At 55.7% G+C, this 21,877-nt stretch overlaps 1 protein-coding gene across 4 annotated transcripts in view; it reads right to left on the bottom strand.

Annotated features, from left to right (window-relative positions):
* Positions 1-21,877, bottom strand: part of ASAP2 (ArfGAP with SH3 domain, ankyrin repeat and PH domain 2) — a 129,639-nt gene that overhangs the window by 76,798 nt on the left and 30,964 nt on the right. For all 4 annotated transcript variants that reach the window (XM_037048684.1, XM_037048686.1, XM_037048685.1 and 1 more), the window contains exon 2: positions 11,087-11,159. In XM_037048684.1, coding sequence (XP_036904579.1) covers positions 11,087-11,159 — 73 coding nt within the window. The remainder of the gene's footprint in view (positions 1-11,086; positions 11,160-21,877) is intronic.

Genomic DNA, 21,877 nt, shown 5'->3' with positions numbered 1-21,877 from the left:
AAAGTCCAATCAGGTGGAAACCGGTTCTACAGCAGAACCACCTTCGGGGGATAAGCCTCCAGGAAGAGAGGATGCTGTACCCCCCTCCCAATCAGTGTGAGGCAAAGACAGAACCTAGACAGAGAACGACCCCCAGGGAACCCAGGTGCCTGGTCCAGCCAGAGAAGGGGGACAGGCAGCAGGTGACAAGGCGAGAGAGACAGGAGGGGCCAGAGGAGGGACTGCATCCCAGGTTGTGGGGTGACACGGTGAGACTGCACGTGAGAAAGCTAAGTTTGGAGGGAGCCACGATGAATGGAGCTTGGTGCCTGCCGCCAACACAACCGAGCAAGACGGAGATAAACGCACAGCAGCGCCAGAACGCACAGAGGGAGGGAGGCAGCCGTGCAGGAAGGGGAGGGAATGTTCCGGGGCTGGTGACCGGGCTGGCTTCTCGGAGGAGGATGAGCTCCCAGGACTCCCCTCCTCCAGAATCGAGCAGAGGAGGAGCTCTGAATGGGGCGCAGAGATGCGGGCCTCGCCCCACACTTCCCGCCGAGGGGTGGGGACGCCACCTGGCTACAGGGAGGGCTGGGCTCTCCCTGGGCTCAGCAGACCCCCACGGGTCTGCACACACAGCAGGGAGGGGAAGCAACATTGTTGAAGGTGGACTCCCAGCTATTAGAAATGTTACATCCAGTTACTGAGATGCCCTGCGACTGGCTACGTTGGCATGTGCCTCAGGTCACTGCAAGTTGCTTTTAGTCTTTCCCCTTTGTTTCTGCCTCCTCCTACCTGAGGGTGAAAATGTCCCTGACTTACAGATGCTCAGCAGACACCCTCCACCCCACGCCCACGGACCACACAGCAGGCAGGGGAGAGGGTGACTCCTGGGGTGTGATGAGGGGTCTTTGTCCTCAGGGACAGGAGCCCCTGCAAAATCAGGGGCTCCAAAGCCTCAGGTGGTGACAGCTACCCTTCAGGCGGGGAGATTTCTCACACACACACAGACACACACACACTCACACACACACACAGGCACACACACACACACAGTTCCCTCTTTAGGACAACTCGGTGGGGTTTGACAGATGAGAAATCAGGTTTGGAGATACCCACTGAACGATGGCATCTGTGTTTCACAGTGAGGAGGGGAGAGAGCCAACCCCGGGACAGTGTCCTTGTCGGAAAACACTTGTGGTTCTTTAATACTGAGGTTGTCACAGACACCAACAAAGACCAGGACAATGTTCTGGGAGATCTCTTCAGGAAAACGCACCTTTACGTAATCTGTCCCAGTTTCTGGAACGTGCAGACCCACCACCCCGGGTGGGGAGCCCAGACTCGAGGAGCCCCAGTTCCCTACCAAACAGCAAGATGATTCTGAACAGGACGAGCATTAATATGTGGGGCGGGGGGTCCCAAATCCCAGTGTTCCTCTGGCCCAGCGATCCCCACTCCACCCTGCCCCCAACTACTGAGCTGGGCACATTACCCATCTGAATTCCAACTCAGAGAGCCAGGCTCCCAGAACCCCGCCTCGAGCTCTGAGAGTCCACACCTCTCCTCCCGCGACTTCCTTAGCAACAGGCCCGCCAGCCGTCCCCAGGAACCCCTGCGGTGAGCAGCGCACCAGCCCACAGAGCTGAGCTCTCCTGAGAGAACCCTCCAGAGAGGAACAGGAGATGCGCTCACTTCCTCATCCCAGAGGAGGCTGCCTTCCGACGGGCTTTCTCCCCCCTCCCTGCTCCCCAGGCTATGAGGGGCCCAGTCCTTGCAGCATCCGCCTACAGGGAGGTCCCAGGTTCTTCTTCAACTCGGCTCTCACAGGTCAGCCACGGGACAGTGACCTTCTGTTCAGGAACACTCCGTGCCTCCCTCAGGCCACCTGTGACCCGCCCTGGGCACACCTGTCCTGTCCCGGCTGCTTCTGAACTTGGAATCAACCCAAAGTGCCCCAAGTTCTTCCGTCAGACTCACCAGCACTTGGACAGATGGCACCCAGGGTGTCCCCAACAGCAGTCCTGCTCAGGGTCCCCGTGCAGTGTGTCCTCACGCACGCCCTGCCTGTGTGTCATGGTCACCTGGACTCTGGGAAGCAACCCGGCTTCAGTCTTGGCTACTTTCCCTGGGCAATGACAACTGTGCCCCCCAGGACCTCACCCATAAACTGAGTCACTGAGAGCACCTGCCTCAGAGTTGGTGGCAGAATTTGACTTACGTCAGGTACTTATCACGCACACCACTCGGCCTGTAATAAACACTTCGTGAGAGTCAGATGTGTGTTGTTTCCATTCCCAAGTTCAACAACATCGACAGAGACGTACTTTCTTTTCTCCACCACATGTGGAATCTCCAGGTCTTTTTATCGCAGATGTGGTACCCGCGTGCTCTGTGCCCTGGATTCCACCGTCTGAAGACTGATTTCACCCCGAGCGCTGTCCCTCCTGCTGGTACACGTGTGGACGGCTCCACCCTGGTTTCGTCACACGAGGCGCCCGCTGTTCACCAGGACAAGCCACCGTGCGATGAGCCTCTCTGAGCGTCATCCCACTCCAAGGTTTTTCTTTGCCTGGATGTGCACCGAAAAACCACTTTCAAAAAATTCTGGGCACCAGGGTCCAACACCACAACAAGGGAGTAGGAGGCGGAACACTGAGAATTGTTACGATTTACTTAGTTTCTCGTGTAACAGGTGGAAAACTAGGCCATAGGTATCTTCTTCATGTGCCGCGAAACGCCTCTTCCGACGCCATCCCGTTTCCTCCTTCTGAGCGGCTACCCTGATTACTGGGCCCCTGAACAACGCAGGGGTTGGTGACGCCGGCGCCCACGCGGTCAAAAATCTACGCATTACCTGTTCGGGAGCGAATCTCTAAAAACTGACCTAAGTCCCTTGGTCTTGGCGGGGGACTGGCTCCAGGACCTCCAGTGGATGCCCGAGTCCCCTGCGTGAAAAGGTGTAAGACAGTGGAGACGGTGGTCCTCTGCGCCCACAGGTGCCCACCTGCAGGTCAGAAACGCTGCTTCCAGCCCGAGGTTTGTGGAATCTGGGGATGTGAAAGCTGGGGATACACAGCTGACCGTACATTTATTGAAAAGATTCTGCATGTGAGTGAGCTGATCCAGTTCAAACCCGTATTGTTCAAGGGCCAGCTTACATAACACTCAGGACGGAAAAATTCCCTGTATGAATTTTAAGGCCTGCAGTAAATAGCCATCTTCTAATTAACATTGCACATAACTGGGGAAGTGCACCCAGCAGAGCCTCATTTTCTTTGTGGGTGGAAGATTTTTTTTTTGGTAGGTGGTCAGGGTTTGCAGGGAAATTAGCATTTCTTTCTTCCTTTGTTTTGCTTCAAGCAGGTGACTACTTCTCCAGTGCATCTGGGGGACAGTGAAGGAGGGACACCCCCGGCAGGGCAGGGGAGCCGCAGACAGGTCGCTGAGGCAGAGTCACTGTGGAGAAGTGGCAGGGTAGTCTCTGGTGGCTTCCTTTCTGACAAAGACAGTTGCCGGCCCACTGCTCCCTGGGAAAGACGGATGGGCTGCAGACGGGCTTCGCCCCGCGGGCCTCCTTGGCCGGGAGGCAGAGCTCAGGGAAGGTCAGACTCACAGAAGTCTTAGAACAAACAGGAACTGGACTTTTCAAAAGACGGTCAGAGGGTAGTCCGTTGTGAGTGGGAAAAAGTGCCGTGGAAACGGCTTCTCAGCAAATCACTATAATCACCTTTTCGGCAAAGCTGTACACAAGTCACTCCAAAAAAATACCTCTCACTGGGTTGTCATCTTTTGGGAAACTGACAGGCACCGTGACACACTGGCTGTTGTGTCAGAAAACCGCTGCTTTGTACGCATGGGGGACACACTGATGCCTTGGGGGCGTGTGTGTTCTGTGTGCTGGTGTGTTAGTATGTGTGTATGAGTCTGTGAGTATGTGTGTGTACAGGAGGATGTGTGTGTACATGTGTGTGTATACGGCAGCATTTTTTAAAAATATCATAAATAGGCCTTTTACTTGTCACTTTAAATGTCTGAATTTTTTTAGAATATATTTTATTGATTATACCATTACAGTTGTTCTATTCCCCCCCTTCAATCCCCTCCACCCGCACCCTCCCTCCCCCACCATTCTCCCCCCCTTAGTTTATAGCCACGTGTCTCAAGTTCTTTGGATTCTATATTTCCCCCACTATTCTTGCCCTCCCCCCTATCTATTTTCTACCTACCATCTATGCTATTTTCTGTGCCTTCTCCCCCCTTCTCCCCCTCCCACCCCCCTATTTCTAACCCTCCATGTGTTCTTCATTTCTATGGTTCCACTCCTGATCTAGCTGTCCTCTTGGTTTGCTTTTGTTTTAGGTGTGGTTGTTAATAACTGTGTGTTTGCTGTCCTTTCACTGTTCATATTTTTCATCTTCTTTTTCTTATATAAGTCCCTTTAGCATTTCATATAATAAGGGCTTGGTGATGATGAACTCCTTGAACTTGACCTTATCTGAGAAGCACTTTATCTGTCCTTCCATTCTAAATGAAAGTTTTGCTGGATAAAGCAATCTTGGCTGTAGGTCTTTGGATTTCATGACTTGGAATACTTCTTTCCAGCCCCTTCTTGCCTGTAAGGTCTCTTTTGAGAAATCCGCTGACAGTCTGATGGGTACTCCTTTGTAGGTGACTGTCCCCTTATCCCTTGCTGCTTCTAGGATTCTCTCCTTCATTTTAGTCTTGGCTAATGTAATTATGATGTGCCTTGGTGTGTTCCTTCTTGGGTCCAACTTCTTTGGCACTCTCTGAGCTTCCTGGATTTCCTGGAAGTCTATTTCCTTTGCCAGACTGGGGAAGTTCTCCTTTATTATTTGTTCAAATAAGTTTTCCACTCGTGGCTGTTTCTTTCCCCCTTCTGGTACCCCTATAATCCGGATGTTGGAACGTTTAAAGATGTCCTGGAGGTTCCTAAGCCTCTCCTCATTTTTTTGAATTCTCATTTCTTCATTCCTTTCTGGTGGGATGTTTTGTTCTTCCTTCTGGTCCATTCCATTGATTTGAGTCCCCGTTTCCTTTCCATCACTATTGGTTTCCTGTGCATCTCCCTTCATTTCAATTAGTTTAGCCTTCATATGTTCCTCTAATTTGTGACTTTGTTCCTCTAATTTGTGACTATAATCTACCAGTTCTGTGAGCATCCTGATAAATAGTGTCCTGAATTGTGCTTCTGAGAGGCTGGCAATTTCTCGGTCGCTTGGAGTTATTGGCTCTGGGACTTTGAGTTCTTCTTGCGCCATCTTTCGGGTTGTTCGTGCCTGTTCCATAGCAGGATCAGAGCCCTAAAGTGTTCACTAGAACAGGGCAACTAAGTCACTGGGTTGTGACGCTGTATGTGGGGGCGGGGTCAAAGAGGGACTATGGCGTCCTGTCTGCCACCTGCCGCCATGGCCCTCACCGGTGCTGCAGTTGCTGCCGTCACCGGGCCCATGCGCTTCGTCCCACTGCACGCGAGTGTGCCACCGCCGTCAGCCCTCGCCCCCTGGGGCCTGTGTGGTCTGTCTCACTGTGTGCGAATATGCGCCCGCGGTCTGCCCCACACCCCAACTGGTTCCCATCTGCCTGCACGCCTGGGTCCGGGGGCCCTGTCCTGCCCGACCCTGCTCGCTGCTGCCTCTGCCCCTCTTACCGTCCCCGTTGAACGGTTAGATGTAGTCGGACTTCCGTATAATTCAATTTTCTGTCCTTTGGTTGTGTCTTTGTTTCTCCAAACCTTTGTTGTATTCAAACTTGGTTGTGGGAGGAGGCACAGTGTTTCCACCTATGCCTCCATCTTGGCGGAAGTGATAAATGCCTGAATTTTAAGCAGATTCCTGGACCAGGGGGCTTACCTCCATCAGCTCGTTCACCTGTGGCACCTGTCTCAGCCCCGGTTGCTTTTCCAGAACCGTGACCTTCACCATGAAGCTCCGTGAGTCTCCCCGCTCAAACCTGGACTTCCTCAGCACTTTGACTTCCCCAACAGAGACATCACGGAGCAGATACAAGGGCGGGCAGGCCTTCCCCAGGGCTGGCTGGCATCAACTCCCTGACCCCTTCTTTCAGGCCATTTGTCTGTGCCTCTCGGGTCACGATTTCCATCACCTTCTTCCGGATTCAGCGGGCCTGTCGTGCGATGCTGAGCAAAAGAGGTCCTCTGAATCCGATCGCCGCATGTTTTAGCAAAACCAGCACAAGAGAGACAAACCAAATGCCCACTGGTGGTCTTGACCTCAACACGCGCTTCCTGTCGTGGTCTGCCGTGGGTCAACCACAGAGACGTTTTGTCATGGGTAAGGCCCATGCCATGCAAACTAGCTGGCAGTTTTGGCCCTAACTGTCCCCAGTCATTGGCCTGAATTTTCCAAGTGCAGCTTCATTGTTCTGCGGATCAGCAAGGCTCGCCTCAAATACATGGCCCTTCAGACCGTCCGATGTGACTTTGGTTCCCAGGTCTCGTGACTAGTGTTCTCCACTATTTCTTACACCGAAGACAGCGGGTGCCTTCACATCACACCGACCTTTCTTAGAGAAAGCTTTTTCCTTTGCTCCCTTTCTGCCGCCCTTTGTCAGGCACTTGTCCTTGCCGGCCGCCTTGGTGCCGCTCAGAGAGCCGGAAAGGGTAGAGGCAGCGTATTCTCGAAGGCCAGCGGCATCAGCATCACCCGAGTGAGCACTTGGCTGATTAGCAAACACTCGGGCCCCACCCTACCCCTGCCGACCCAGAGACTAAGGGTGGGGCCCCCAGTCTGTGATTCAGTGAGACTCGAGGACACGCCGGGCTCTCAGAGATCTCGGATCAGGGGTTGGCACGCCTCTCCCTACAAAGCCAGAGAGCGGATGGTAAAAGCTCTGCAGGCCAAGAGGCAATACTTAGGCTACCCTGTAGGTACCAAGTAAGGAGATAAACACTGTTCTTAGCCCACAGGCTGTAAAAACACAGCTGGCTACTCTAGGGCCCTTCAACCCCCTTCCACAGAAATCCCCCCGCCCAGCAGATGGCAGGGTCTGCCACCCACACAAGGCTTCCAGCCGTGGTTTGAAGTTCATCCTTCCACACAGGGAGGGAGGACATCGAGGAACTCACAGCAGGTGCCCAACAGCACACGCTGGGGACCAGACACCACGGGGACCCAGTCTTGGGACAGGGAGCGCACCCTGGGAACCAGGAGTGCAGCTGCACCGCCCCCAACGGACAGGAGTCTCCAGCGGCTCAGCCCTCCGTTGGCTGGGCCTCGCTTGCGTGATGTCCAGTTCTCAAGACGTTCCATCTACCCTTAGATTCCTCAGTCAAACAGATGCAAAGGAAGGTGGCCATGCACAGCAGTGCCAGAGCGGAGTTCCAAAAATGCCACGAGTGACGTCAGGACTGCTGCAGGAAAGGGGACAGGGTGTCCTCGGGTGGTTTCTTTTTTGAAGTGGACAATACTTGTTCGGGGTAAAGACTGCAGGCCGGTACTCTGACCTTAACAAAGTTCAGACGCGCAGCCTCATAACAAGTCAAACTTGGCACGATGGAAGAGATGGGGAAGAGATGAGGAGACAGGAGACCCCGGCAAGGTCTGGCTGACAGCCACCCGCGCGAGTGGCAGCTCAGACGGGACACAGTCCAGGTGACCCTGGGAGCCATTTCGAGTGGACGGAAGAGCATGTGCAGGGGAAAAGGGCACCGAACGTGGCACTCGGGGGTGAACTGTGAGTTAGAACCTAGGGAGGGGCCGGCGGGTTGGGAGGGCCCTCTGGACAGGGGGGCCTGGGTCCAGGCGATGACCGGAGTGGAGACACATCTGGGATCCCACCATGTCTGCNACGTTCCATCTACCCTTAGATTCCTCAGCCAAACAGATGCAAAGGAAGGTGGCCATGCACAGCAGTGCCAGAGCGGAGTTCCAAAAATGCCACGAGTGACGTCAGGACTGCTGCAGGAAAGGGGACAGGGTGTCCTCGGGTGGTTTCTTTTTTGAAGTGGACAATACTTGTTCGGGGTAAAGACTGCAGGCCGGTACTCTGGCCTTAACAAAGTTCAGACGCGCGGCCTCATAACAAGTCAAACTTGGCACGATGGAAGAGATGGGGAAGAGATGAGGAGACAGGAGACCCCGGCAAGGTCTGGCTGACAGCCACCCGCGCAAGTGGCAGCTCAGACGGGACACAGTCCAGGTGACCCTGGGAGCCATTTCGAGTGGATGGAAGAGCATGTGCAGGGGAAAAGGGCACCGAACGTGGCACTCGGGGGTGAACTGTGAGTTAGTACCTAGGGAGGGGCCGGCGGGTTGGGAGGGCCCTCTGGACAGGGGGGCCTGGGTCCAGGCGATGCCCGTAGTGGAGACACATCTGGGATCCCACCATGTCTGCCAAGCTGGGCTTGGGTGGGCTTAGGTGGGGTGACGAAGGGAGGCTGTGGCATCTCACAGGCAAATAAACCGGGGAAGGCTGGGGCCCAGCCCTCTCTTGATTCAGCCCAGCACCTTAAAGCTTTGGCTACTCCTGCAGGAAGAGAAACCCACTCACCTGTGCTCCACCCTGACCTCCCTAAAATTCTCGACAAGGTCTGCGGCCCCTGCTCAGAAGTACGGCTCAGAAAGGAAGATCAGAGGCACGGGGAGCTCCGTTGGCAAAGTGCCGCACCTCATCCCATCTCCGGCTGACCTGCACAGAGGCCGGCACGGGGCTCGTCTCCGGAGACACTTGGCTCCTTCCTCAGACGAGCGCCAGCCGCCAGCCCAGGTCTGCATGAGCAGCTCCTTCCTCCGTTTTCATTTCTAAGCTCAGCCTTCCACAGACGACTTTACCATCACTTCTGAACCTGATCAGAATGTAAAACATCACTTTTGTGCCAGCCTTAAATTATAAACTCGAAAGCCCAAGGGAAAATACAAACATATCTCTTAGGTTACTTTTGGAAATCTGGTGTTTGTCAGCAAAGGTACTTGTCCATCCCTTGCTGCCTTCTGGAAGTCCTGAAGACAGCACTCGGGGAGGTCATGGGGGGCTTCACTGCAGAAGGGCCGCGCAATACCCCCCACCCCAGGTCAGCAGGAAGCCAACCGGGGAATGCCTCAACACCTTCAACCTCTGGGCTCAGGTTAAACTGAGAACGGTTTGCAGCAAAGGTGAGCAGCGTGCACAGGAAGTGCCCGACGCAGACAAAGGCCACCTCCATCACTCCCCTGTACTGGCACCTTCCCAGGACACAGCCGAAGGCAGGCCATTTCCTTTCTGGGTATTTGAACGCCTGTTCCAGCACTCTCGGTGCTGCGTGAAGTGGAGAGCGTGTTGTCCTTTCCTTTGTGATTCTTTTCAAAAAAAATAACAATGATTTCCCAACACTGGCTTAGTTCCGGGCGGGGGTAGTCACTGGAAACCAGCTCGATCCCCTCCTTTCGTAGAACCAGTAGCTGTCAGGCAATCGATCAATCCGCTGATAAATCCATCAGTATTTATGTACAGGCCAGCCAGGCATGGTGATGGCTTTTGTTCTCGTTTTGTTGTTTGTTTTTTTTTTAATTGTACAGGACTTGGCAGAACACTGAGATGAGGGCTTCTCCACCCTAGCACTGTGGACATGTAGAGTGGGCGGTTCTTTGCTGGGGCTGGTCCTGCCCGTCAGGGGACGTGCAGCAGCAGCAGCAGCCCAGACCTCTGAGCATTAGATGCCGACCCCCCCCACACATGCACACACAGACACGCCACGCCCCGTCCCCAGCTGTTAATGACCGGATGTGGGGGGAGGGGTGGCAGCAGCCAAGAACCTCCTGGCTGAGGGCCTGGATCGGCGATCGAACCCACGGGCACGACACTACCACCCACCACCACCACCAGCCCCGGGCCCCAGAGCTGCCCCGCTTGGCTGGGAACTGGTTTGGTCGAGAACAATGTGAGTCTCCTCTCTTAGTTGCTTTCCTGAACTTATTTCCCGTTCACTTGGCATTTATCACAAACAACCTAATACCTGCCTAATCATTTTAATGTCAATACAATTACTACATATAAAAATATGCAAAATAAATGGAAGAAAAATATCTATAAAGTCAAAACTCTAAAAGTTACTTTTAAGCATTTTCCCTAAATAGACATCCACCTATCTATCTGGGAAATATCTATCTATCTATCTATCTATCTATATATATATATATGGGGGAGAGCAAATATACATGTGTAAAAGCACCTGCTTTTCCCCACCTCTTGCTAATTTTTACTTTCTTTTTCTCCCTGCTGTCGAGACAGTAATACATGTCTTTTGAGACATACATGCATACCTACTCACACACACACACACCCTCACATCCATGTACACACACACTGTTTGGCTTAGGTTTTGGTGGACCAAATTTGAGATCGTAAATCTTTCTTCAGTTCTGGGAATTCCTGGACAACGGTTTTTCCAAACAGACCCCCTCCCCCCATCCCCCAAGTCCCTCTCCGTCCCCTGGAGCCCGTTAGGCAGATGCCGCCACTTTCACTCCACACCGTTCGCCCCTGTGACTCCTTGAGTCGTGTTGGAGGAACTGGGGGCCTCCCTGTTCCTACTTCCTAGGTGGCAATTTAGCAAATTTTAGGTTTTACTTCAACAATCAGTTTATTCCCCAACCTTTTTCTGGCTCTTCTTCACTAGCATCCTCTCCCATTTCTGTAATCTAGTGACAACTCTCCTTGCCCCTGGAAGGACGTGAGTCGCATGTTCTATCCCTGTTGCCCTATCACCGATTCGGGGCCCCCAGTGCAAGCTCTTCCGTTTCCGGACCCGGGGGCGTTTCAGAGGTCAGGCTGCTCTCACTGTGGCCTGGGACGGAGCAGAAAGTTTTCACTGGGATGAGCCCATCATTTCTCCTCCTCAGTCACTGCTCTCTGGGTCCCGTTGAGAAACCCCGCCCGCCCCGGCTGCACAGATGCGCCCCTGTGTGTTCTTTAGGAAGATGTATGGGCTTGGCTTTCACGCGCCAACCTGCGGCCCATCGGCACGCCCAGGGAGAGGAGCGGGGTCCTTCACTCGTTAAGGGGAGTCGACATCCCAGTGTCAGGACCTCGGCCACAGCGCTTCTCCCAAGAAGCCCCAGGGGGGAGGGGAGGGGAGGTGTGTACTCACCCAGCCCAGAGATGTTGATCGCCTTCACGGATTTCTTCATTTTGTACAGAACCATCCTGTCCACGTCCAACGCCTAAGGTAAAGAGAAGACACTAAGTGAGACAGGGTTTGGGCTTGGATCACAGGCACCTGAGAGCAGCCAGGTGAGAGCCCCTCAGGAGGCTGCTGCTCCCCCAGGAGAAACCCTCCATGCGGTGTGAGGCTCAGCCGGTCACCAAACACGGGCACCCCTGCGTGCCCCGCCCACCCGAAGCCCCTGAGCTGCCTCTGTGCACACCACCTGCGGGACCTTGGGCTTCTGCAGAGAAACCGGTGAACTCGGACCAGCTCCTCCGGTGCCGAGTCTCCGTGGAGACTGTGAACCAGTAGGGCTTTGGGGCGTGCAGCCTGCCGGGGCCTGGCCACCCTGTCTGCGCTCTGCCCTCCAACACAGGAGGAGCGGCTGGCGCGTGGTGAGGCAGAGTGCCATGCCACGCCCCCACCCAAAGACAGCTACCATCAAGCACCAGACCACCCCGGCCAGAGGCCGCAAGGGCCAGCGGTGCAAGGCACAGCACTCCAGACTTGAGAAAACCCAAATACATCTATTTGTTTGCTGGTTTGGAAGGCACATTCCCAGTCCTTGCCAAACCTCAGAGTTCCCTTCCAGAAAGTCAGAGCTACAATACCTCCTTTGCAAGGCTGAGCGATTCAAGAGACACGCTCAGGTATTGTATTTGACATTCAGCAAATATTTACAGACCAACCGCGACACAGCAGTGGTATATGGCACTTTGAATGCCTGGCACACCAGCACTGTGACGCTATGCACTGACTTACAGACGCGAGCGCTGGACCACAGCTCTGTAGGCACACACGGGACCGGGCAGTTTCCTTCTATCCCAGTGAAACCCCACAGAAGACACCACAGGCGTCACTTGTAGTTGGGAAAGGAAGGAAACGGCATTCAGACCCTGGGACAGTGACTCTAACCACAGGATCACTGCACAGACGGGAGGGCAGCCCGGCCAGCAGCTGGGTCACGGAGGCTCGTGAGAATCGAACCTGTCACTCCTGGTGAGTTTGGTCCTCGCCAGTTGCGGTGGCTCTCGGGCAGCAGAGGCCACCCTCTCAGAGGACTCTGCCTGGACTTCCAGCTGTTCTGGACCACCCCCCGAAACTGCACTCGACAACAGCATCCTAAGTCCGCATTCTGAAGCCACAGAGACAACTTCGCTGGATACGGAGACCAGATGTGATCGCTGCGGACAAGTTTCAGTCGAAAAACCATAGCCTCTCGTTTGACAAAGAGCAGCTGGAATTCTTTTTAAAAGCACTATTTTCTGACATATTGCAGAGAAGGGTAGGTAAGGACTGATAAAAGAGAGTCTAAATTGGTTGTAGAGAATTAATTTTCATTTCCCCAGGAGGTCATCTTTTACCCACTCCTGACCTTTCCTTGAGACATAAAGAAGGGGTGTGGAAACAGCTCGTAACCCACAAAAGTCACTACTGAACTCCTCTTTCCCACAAAGTCTCATCAACACTTTTCGCTCCCCAATCCGCCACCCGGAAAATAACACCCTGCCACGCTCACCCCGACCTCCAGGGTTCTGCCGGGGCCGGCAAGGGGACAGGACTCACTCAGGACGTGCCAGAAACACCAGGTCCTGAGTGCCGTGGGCCGCGTGCCGAGGAGTGCAGCTCTCACACAAAGACCAGGCTCAGCGCACTCGTCAAAGCTCCGGCAGGTCCCAGTCCTAGCGATGTGAGAAATGAAGACGGGGCAAAAAGCCGCTCTTGCCCTGTCTTCACGATCATCCCTAGGACAGCGTCTGACCCGCATCCAACTAGCACCTGCCCTCCTCCCCAAGCTTCCCCACCCAGCAGGAGCCTGGTCAGGCTGCATGGGAATGTGACGCTCTCAGGGAGCCCTCTCCACGCACCAGGAGCCGTGGAGGGAGAGACCACCACACACGAAGGACGGAAACACACAATGGAAGGTCATGGGGCCGCTCCCAGCCCGGGTCCCCAGTAAGGCTTCCTGACGTCCCCAGAATAATGTCTCGACTTTGCAGCCCAGCTATAAACAAACCCCCTGCTGTCCAGCCTAGTCCCTCATCCAGCCTCATTTCTCGACATCTTCTCCACTTCCACCTGCACCCTAAGCCCTGGCTGCAACAAGCTACAGGAGCCCCCCTCAACCTGCTGCCTCCTCTTACCTCTGAGCAGAGGCACTTGCTTTCCCTGCCCTCTCCGAATACTCTCCCTGCCCGCTCCGGACCCACCAGCCTGGAGTCCGACTCTGCAGGCTGGTTTAGAGGCGTCATCTCCCGGAAGCCTTCTCAGATGGGTGAGGTGCTCATTCTAGCTTTTCCTGTAGGCTCCTGTGCTTACTCAGTAGTTCCTCTGGTAACATTTACTGAGCACCTACTACGTGCCAAGTACCAAACTAGGCACTGGAGATACATGACGATCACCACAGGGCGACACCTTGCCCGATGGAGTTCACAACCTAGCAGGGTGACCCCCAGGGAAACAAGGCCGGGCCAGGACCACCCTGCTCGCCCACCTGCTTTCCTGCTTGTTTGCTCCAGTTTGAGGCCACGTGGTACCTACCAGCCAGGTGTCTGCTGGGTCTTGAGATATGGCTGGTGTCACACGTTAAAACAATGATATTTTGGACTTAATAGGTTAAATAAGATATCACCGAAGTTAACTTCACAGTTTCTTTTTCCCTTGCCTCATGCTCTCCTGTGGAAAGGCACTTGCTCATCTCATTTCCCCAGAGAGAGCCTGGCCCAGAGCGGGACGGAGAAAGCAGCTCAGTAAATGACCACGAGACTGGAAAGGCAGGCGGGGGCTCAAACCCGGCAGTGGAGCCCCCGCTGAGCCCGGGGACTTCGGGCGCCTGCCCACGGCTTCCCAATGGGGGGCGGGAGAGCAGCACTGGAAGGCCACTCGGGCCACAGTGAGAACGCTCAACAGGTCTGGGCAGACAGGAAGGACGAGGTCGGTTCAGGGACAGGCCACACAAAGCGGGGGGGGGGGGGGGGCCCACGGCTGGGGAGCCACCTGGAGCTCCACGCGGCAGACGTTCCGGAACGTCAGTGAGGGGCCCGGGGGATGCCTCCTGCCTCTCCCAACCGGGTCTTAGCTCTCGGGTCTCCAGCAGCCTCGCAGACCACAGGGCCATCTAGATCTGTTCTCAGGGGTTTGGCTGAGGGAAGTGGGACCTGAAGGCGGTCACCTAAGTGCAGGAGGGCGGTCACCATGAAACGTGCCTTTCAACACCCAAACTCGGACAGAGTCCCTCCTGCATCACACCGCGGGGCACGGCTTCCCCCCTCAGCATTCACGACACGGAGTCTTGCAAAAATAGGCCGGTGGACGGACCAAACACAGAATCTTCCCCTTGTCATTCCGGGAGGTGCAGGTCCCTGAGCTCCAGAACGGGGCAAACAGCAAGGGTTGCGGTTCTACTGTCAGTGAAGGGCCTGCAGACAGAGGTGAGGAGGGCGGTAGAGGCCATTTTCATTAAAACCACAACCACCTCCCCACTCAGAAACGCACCCTGCCTTACGGCGCACGTGTCTAGATAACTAACATTAAACGCGGCTGGAAGTCAGAGCGATCACCTCTGGGTGCTAGACAGTCTTCTGTCGATTATACATAAAAACAGCTCTGGAATCTTAAAAGAGTAACAAACTACAAAACCTGAGAGTTTCAAAAATCAAATGTATCTACGGAGCAAGTTTAGATTTCTACCCAGACCACTCGCCATCCCCGGCCCCTCCCAAAATCTACCTGAGATTAACAAAAGGAAAAAAGCCCGCAGTTTAGGCCAGAATTTGTGTGTAAGGATTACAAACAGCCCTGGATGGTGCAGCTCAGAGGATTGAGCGCTGGCCTGTGAACCAAAGGGTCGCTGGTTTGATTCCCAGTCAGGGCACATGCCTGGGTTGTGGGCCAGTAGGGGGCACGTGAGAGACAGCCACACATTAATGTTTCTCTCCCTTTGTTCTCCCTCCCTTCCCCTGTCTAAAAATGGATAAATAAAATCTTTACAAGTAAATAAATACAGCACTACGGAGGCCAGAACCACGCAGGCCTAAGCAGGGACCGTACAACAGCTCACGTCTGGCCGGACCTCATTAATTCCGGGGAGCTCGACCACGGCTGGCCTTCGGTTTATAAAACAAGTTTCGCAGAGTAAACTTATTATGTAAACAAGCTGGCTGCAGGGCTGTGTCTGAGATATTTCAGAGGACAATAAACAACTGGTTTTCAACTGCTCTGAAAGCGTGTCTTTGGATGCCCCAGCTGTTGCATCACCAGCCATGGTTCTTCCTTACCCCCGAGGTGGCACTCCCCAGTCCCGAGCTGTGACCACCGCTCCCGGGACCCTGTGCCACTGGGGAAGGAAGGCCCTCCTGGCTCAGAGCAGGGGGGACCCACGAGGCTGTTCACTCCCGTCTGGCTGAGACCTGCACAGCCCAACATGGCAGCCACCAGCCCGGATGAGTATTCAGGGGAAATTTAGTCAACAGCTATTACAACAGAAATTCAGCCCCTCACGTCTTGCCACCTTTCTCGAGACCTCCAGCCCCACACGATGTTGGACGTGACTGTTTCCAAACACCCCCCCCGCCCCGCCTGCTCTGCGCTGTTCCCACAGAGCCCTCTGTGCGCTGTCCCCGTGAGTCCCTGGGACCCTGGGGGGCCCTCCCATGGGCAGAGTCTGGGTCCCAGAGCCCCCCAGGAGCCCTGCCTGGGCCAGAGGTGGGCACTCATGGTCCCCAGGCCCTTGGTTTGTTTTCGGGCAACCCCAAGCTACTAAGGATCTGTACAACTCAACGTCTCCAGTTGGGGTGATGGAGGGTACTAACTTTGAACCCCAATTCAGAGAAATGTTACCACTCCCAGATAGAACTCCGCTGTTTACATCAGTAGAATGGCATTACCAAAAAATCATACTCTGTTTTTAGTGGTAGTAGTATTTGAGTTTCACTAACAAAACAAACACTTCTGTGAAAAATTAATTTTTTCTCTTCATGTATAAGTGCCTACATAATATCCTCAGTGTTGCCTATAGGCCTGAAATGCCTAAAATGTTTACCATCTGGCCCTTCACAGAGGCTAGGAGCCTGGCCTGGGGACCCGGAGAAATGTCCCTCTGACACTGCACGCCGCCCCTGCACCTCTCAGCCCGGACCCAGAGGGTGGGCTGGCGGTGGTGGCACAGCGCGTTGGGCCTCCAGAACCCTAAGGTCTCAGTTCAAGTCAGCAAGGGGGGCACGGGGCTGTCTTCACACCTGGAACCTGAGGACACTGCCCTGGGGAGGAGAAGCAGATGGCACAAGACTCGCCGTCCCGTCCCATCTCCCCGTGTTCCAATCTGAGAAGAACTGACATTTTTGAAGGACAGGAAACCAAATCGCAATGCAAAACAGCACCCGGATCTGTGTCCCAGGGACAACTTTGCCAAGAAAGAACCCAACAACATTTAGACGGCAGCTTTGTCCCAGTGCTCTCGGCTGGACTCCAGAAGTCATGGAGACCGTTCAAGACAGTGGCAAAGACTTCCAGAGCCTCCCAGGGGGCATGGAGACACGCCGGGGCACGCAGGACTCGAGACGAGGCCAAAGCAATCACGGATCTACCGAATTCCAGGGGGACAGCAGAGGCCCGGAGAACGGGAAGCATCGGGAAGAATGGAGATCATGAGCAGCCCGGCCGAGGCCCAGCTGCAGAAAGTGTGTGATCCTCAGGGCCAACGAGAAGGGCACCCTTGGGAATCATCTCCTAACAGTGAAGGTACGGAATGCGCACGCCTACCCCGGGCGACATGGGTGTAGGTGTTCACCACACTCTTACGACAGCTGAACACCGGACAAGCCCCAGTGCCCTCGAAGGTAAACGGAGAACTGTCGCCCATTCATGTAACGGAGGGCCCCCCCAACCATTGAGGGCTCCCCAACAGTGGAAGGAACTTCACCCTCCAGAACACAAACAAAATCTCCAAGAATGTTACTCAAAGAAAGCAAGTTGCAAAAGCATACATACCATATCATGCCATAAAAAATTGTTTAAGTAAGCAAAATTAGATTATCTTGTGTATGTCTCAAAACATATATCTATATAGCCAAGAAAAAATGGGAGGGAACCCCAAGTGCCCGACCTCTGAGATAACTGCCCTCACTACATCCGTCAGGCTAAATTCCCGACAGCGACACCCCAAGTTCCGCTCCATGAACACGGTGGGGGGAGAACCGGCGGGCCGTGCGAGGGCCGCAGCGCCAGGAGAGCTGGGGGGCCGTGGAGTCCAGTGCCACCAGTGCCCCCACGAACTCTTATCACTAGAGACGACAGCCGGGAACACAGGATTTTTCTAGAACCGTTTTGGAGAAACGGAAGCAGATGAGGGTGAACTCCAGCTCAGTAAAAATGCTTCACATCCTGGTTTTCAGTGGGAGGCGGGGGGCGGGGGCGGGGGAGAAGCTGCTGGCGGAGCTGGGGGAGGTGGAAATGGAAAGGCAGATCGTGGCGAGGCAGCTGCGAAACACCGGCGGCACGGAAGGCCATCCTGGTGCCCACGCCCTGGTGCCCTGTCCCCTAGGAGACGCAGCGCAGGGGGCTGGGCCCAGGGTCCCCACGTTGCCTCACTCAAGATCTTGTCACCTTGGACAGAGCGACTGACAGAAGGCAGGAAATGCTCTGTCTCAGGGAAGTAACCACAAACAAAACAGGGGACACGGTGCCAGAAGGTGCCCCCTTGTCCCTGAAGGAAGGACGAAGAGGAGGAGGAAGGGGAGGCCCCTGAGCTGGACTGGGTGCCAGGCCTGGGGTGCAGGAGCAGCCTCGGAGGCTGGGAAGGAGGCCAGCCTCCCACGTCTGCCCCGGTCCCAGAAGACAACGGACCCTTAAGCCAGGCCGAGTTCCCCAGGAAACAAGGAGCAAGCCCCGCAAACCCCGCCACTGCAGCACAAACAGGGGAGGGGACGTGAGAGAGTTGCTTGCTTTCTGACCCCCGAGGCCAACGAGGCAAGCACTAAGGGGGAGTACTAAACACAGTACTAAGGTGGAGTGCTAAGGCTCAGTACTAAGGTGGAGTGCTGAGAAGAACTCAGCTTCTGGAGGCTCTGGAGCTCTTCCCGAGACACCATCATTCACATCCATTCCGTGGGTCTGTCTCCAACCCCCGCCCCCTTAGCACAAGGCTCTACCACCCCAACTGGACGCTGGACAGGGGCCTGTCTACTGTCAGAAGCTGCCCCTACCCCCCTGCCCTGTGGACCCGTAGGTGTGGGAACCCCAGGTGCAAAGCCAGGCCTCCAGACAGCCCCACTCACACCCGCAGGGGACCCACCTCCTGCCCGTGCACTCACCACCCAGCAAGGCCCAGGCTCTGTCCACCCCAGCTCCCCCCCAGAAGGGCCACCCTGTTAGCGTGAGGGGAGGGCTGGGTGACGTCCAGGGCTCTGCGGCAGCTCCCTGTGGTGCCCAGATGAAGGTCCTGAGTGCGGCACCTTTCCCAAGGGCAGTGTGGGGTGGTCTCACCCGGCACCCACAATGCCAGGCAGCAGAGCGCTCCACCAAGCACTTCAGCACCTACCATCGTACGCAGTATTTACAGCCTCTCATGACATCACCATCTGCTCCCCCACTTCAGAGAACGAAGAAGACACTGACTCAGAGGTCAAGAGAGATGCCCCAAGGCTATTTATTTGGCTTTGAACAAATAATAGGCTGGGAGAGCGCTGGCAAATGGAGAGAAGCTTCCAGAACTGTGCCCCTCACTGTTTGCTAATCACCTAGCTTCCGGAGCCATGGGGAGCACCGGCTGCCTCTGCCTCCTCTAACGTTGGGGGAGATAATCCCCACACCCCCAGCCCCCACGCTCCCCGGAGCCCTTCCCCACGTTCCCATATGGAGCTAAAGCCGCTGGGGCTGGCCCACCCTCCCTCCTCAGGGACGCTGTCCGCCCACATTCACCTGGACAGCTGCTCACTGCTCGGCTGGCTCTTCAGCCCAGGTGGCTGCCCTGCTCCCTGCACCTGGACCCCACTGGCCTCTGGCGGTCACCAGGGGGACGGTGCCCCTACCCCACCCCACAGGCCACCCGTGTAACCAGTTCTGCAGGTTTAGAATCTTCCCGAGGGAGCGGGTGCGGAGGAGTGGGTGAAAGGTGGTCCTGGCGGCGGGCTGCCATTGCTGGCACGTGTCCAGGCCGCACAGCAATTCCTGGGCTTTTCCAGGGGACACATGAAGGGCTGCCACTGCCTTTAGTCTGGCCATGTCTCACCTGCCACTTCTCAGTTCCCGTTTCCCAGCCAGAGACCTGACCCCACTGCTGGGATGGGGTGGGAAACAGGGAGGGAGAGTCAGCCTGCAGGGGGAGGGGGGGGAGGAACCACCAGCCTTGTCCAGGCTCCGAATCTGCCCCCAAACAACACCCCCTGGGATGCGGGGTGGGTGGGGCGGGGCCACGGCATGGGGGAAAAACACAGGAAAGGCCAGACGGGGGTGGGGGTGGGGGTGGGGGGGTGGGTGGGATGGGACAGGACACGGGACGGACCCAGAGAGAACGGTGACATTTCAGAGGAGTGACTTCTGCGTGGTTAGAGAGCTCGAGCAGCTCGGCCAGAAGAGCAGGCCCCAGGGCCAGACAGGGCCGAGGGGGCGAGGCGGAAGTGGGGGGCGAGGCGGAAGTGGGGGGCGAGGGGCAGCAGCAGGGAGGGGGCCCTGTCACGGAGGGCTGGGCGGACGTGCTGCGAAAGGCAAGGCTGCTCTTGGATGCTGCGGCTTCTGAGGGTCATTCAAGGCTGTTTGTTTTTGGCGTTTGGGGATGTGAGTGTTTCTCCCCAAGGAAGGGCTTCAGACCGTTTGGTTTTACTTCCTTTGTTCTCCATCCAAAGAAATGTTCGTTCAAAACCCCAGCTAATCAAACGGGAGGTGGGCAAGGGCATGGTCTGGGGCTGACCCCCCGCTCACACGGCTGCGGACAGGCCCCCCGGTGACACAGCCGCCTGCGGAAGCGTCCCTCCCACGGGACACAGCGCACGGCCGCAGGCTGCAGTGCCCAGGCCCAGGGTGGACGCTGCCTTTAAGGGGGCCATTTGTTTTGTGTGAAGGGAGAAGGGAGAAGACAGGGAGAGATAAATTTAAGATAAAAACACGGAGATAGTCTGTTTCTCAGACCAGAATGCTGTCTGGTGGGAAGCAAATATGCACAATACTGATTAGCCCTCAAAGAAGCAAGTATGTGTCATTTACTGTCTCCCCGGGAGCCCAGGAAGTTGCAAAGGCCCACCAGAGAGATGGCGTCTGTGCAGCTGGTACCGTGGCCCAGGAATCGGAAGGTTTCCGTTTAGTACAGTGACCGAAAATGACAGATGACACATAACAAGAGGGTGACTACGGTGGCAGGAGGAAGGCCCCTGTCACCCCCCACGTGGGGGCCCTCCGAGGTTCCTGATGTCCAGCTCTACGAAAGGACCGTCTTTAAGACAGTGTGCGCCCCACGGCCACCTCTCCAAGGAGGGACCACGGTAACACGCAAATGCACACAGTGTCGCAGATGAATCTCCCAGAGGAAACTAAGGATCCTGCACGGAAGCCTCAATAAAATCAATTAGTGACTCGCCAGTAACGCTGTGAGCAGGGGGCGATCACCTTATTCCAAAGGCAAGAACAAGTACTTGGTGATGGTCATTACCACACTCACAAGCCTCTGTTCTGGCGTGCTCCCGGATGCGAGTGCAGACACAGAGGTCAAAGGGGTCACACAGCGGCCAAGAGGGGCCTGGGGAGGTGCTAGCACCACAGTTACAGGGCACACGGAACCAGGAACTGCAGCAGGGTCCCCCGGCGTGCCCACTGGGATGGGGGACGACACGGAGCAGGGAAGATGGAAGGGACCGGAACTTGCGGACGCTGCCAGTGGGAAGGAAATGCCACCGCCCCTTAGCAAACGGTAGGGCCGTCTCTCCTGAAGTGTAACACACCCTCGGCGAATGACCCAGAAACCCTGCTCCTAGGTGTTCCCATGACCAAAACGACGAGACGGGAGCCTGCACGAAGACTTACAGAAGCTTTGTTAGTCACAGCCTGAGCTGGGAAGACCTACTAAATACCGAGTGGGGACCATGGGGACGGGCCTGGTGACGGGCCTGGCGACCGGCCCGGCGCTGTCTGCATGGACTCCTAACCCTTCCAGGTCCTGCCTGCAGCCTGTAAAATAAATGTCTTTAGATTCACTGGTCCCCCGAACCCCTTCAACTTGAGCGCAGTTCCCACCCCACGGCCTGTCTGCCCCACCTGGCCCCACCCCTACCTGCCCATCTGCTGAGGACAAGGCCCTGTCCAGTGTTTCCATGAAGGCATGTGTCCCGTTGGCTGCCACCCTCACACATACCAGCCAGCATGCCCGAAGGACCCGGTCTAGCTCCTCACAAAACGCTGATGAAAGAAACGCAATGGACTGACTCCACATGTCAGTTTTTGGGGGGACAAAAGTGTTAGTGGAAGGAAAGAGGAGCGATGCCGGCCTGCGCTTCTGGTTCCTGCAGCCTCCTCTCCGTGCACCGCAGGCCCCCCCGCCCCGGCCCTGGTTAACCACACGCGGCCTTCCTTCCTGCCCAGCCCCTTGCCAGGCAGGCAGCTGGTAATATCTGCCAGCCATGGCAACCTTCCTCTCACGTTGTCCCTGAAGGTGCCCCACAGTCCACCTGACTTCCCACCAGGTGGTCTATTCTCCGTCACAAACCTGAAGGTCCCTCGGACAGACGTCTGTCTGTCCTGCAAATTCAA

Source organism: Sturnira hondurensis, unplaced genomic scaffold, assembly GCF_014824575.4.
Source record: "Sturnira hondurensis isolate 20B ecotype Veracruz unplaced genomic scaffold, ASM1482457v3 Scaffold0006413, whole genome shotgun sequence".
Classification (NCBI taxonomy): Eukaryota; Metazoa; Chordata; class Mammalia; order Chiroptera; family Phyllostomidae; genus Sturnira; species Sturnira hondurensis.
This window is presented reverse-complemented; position numbering and strand designations above follow the sequence as displayed.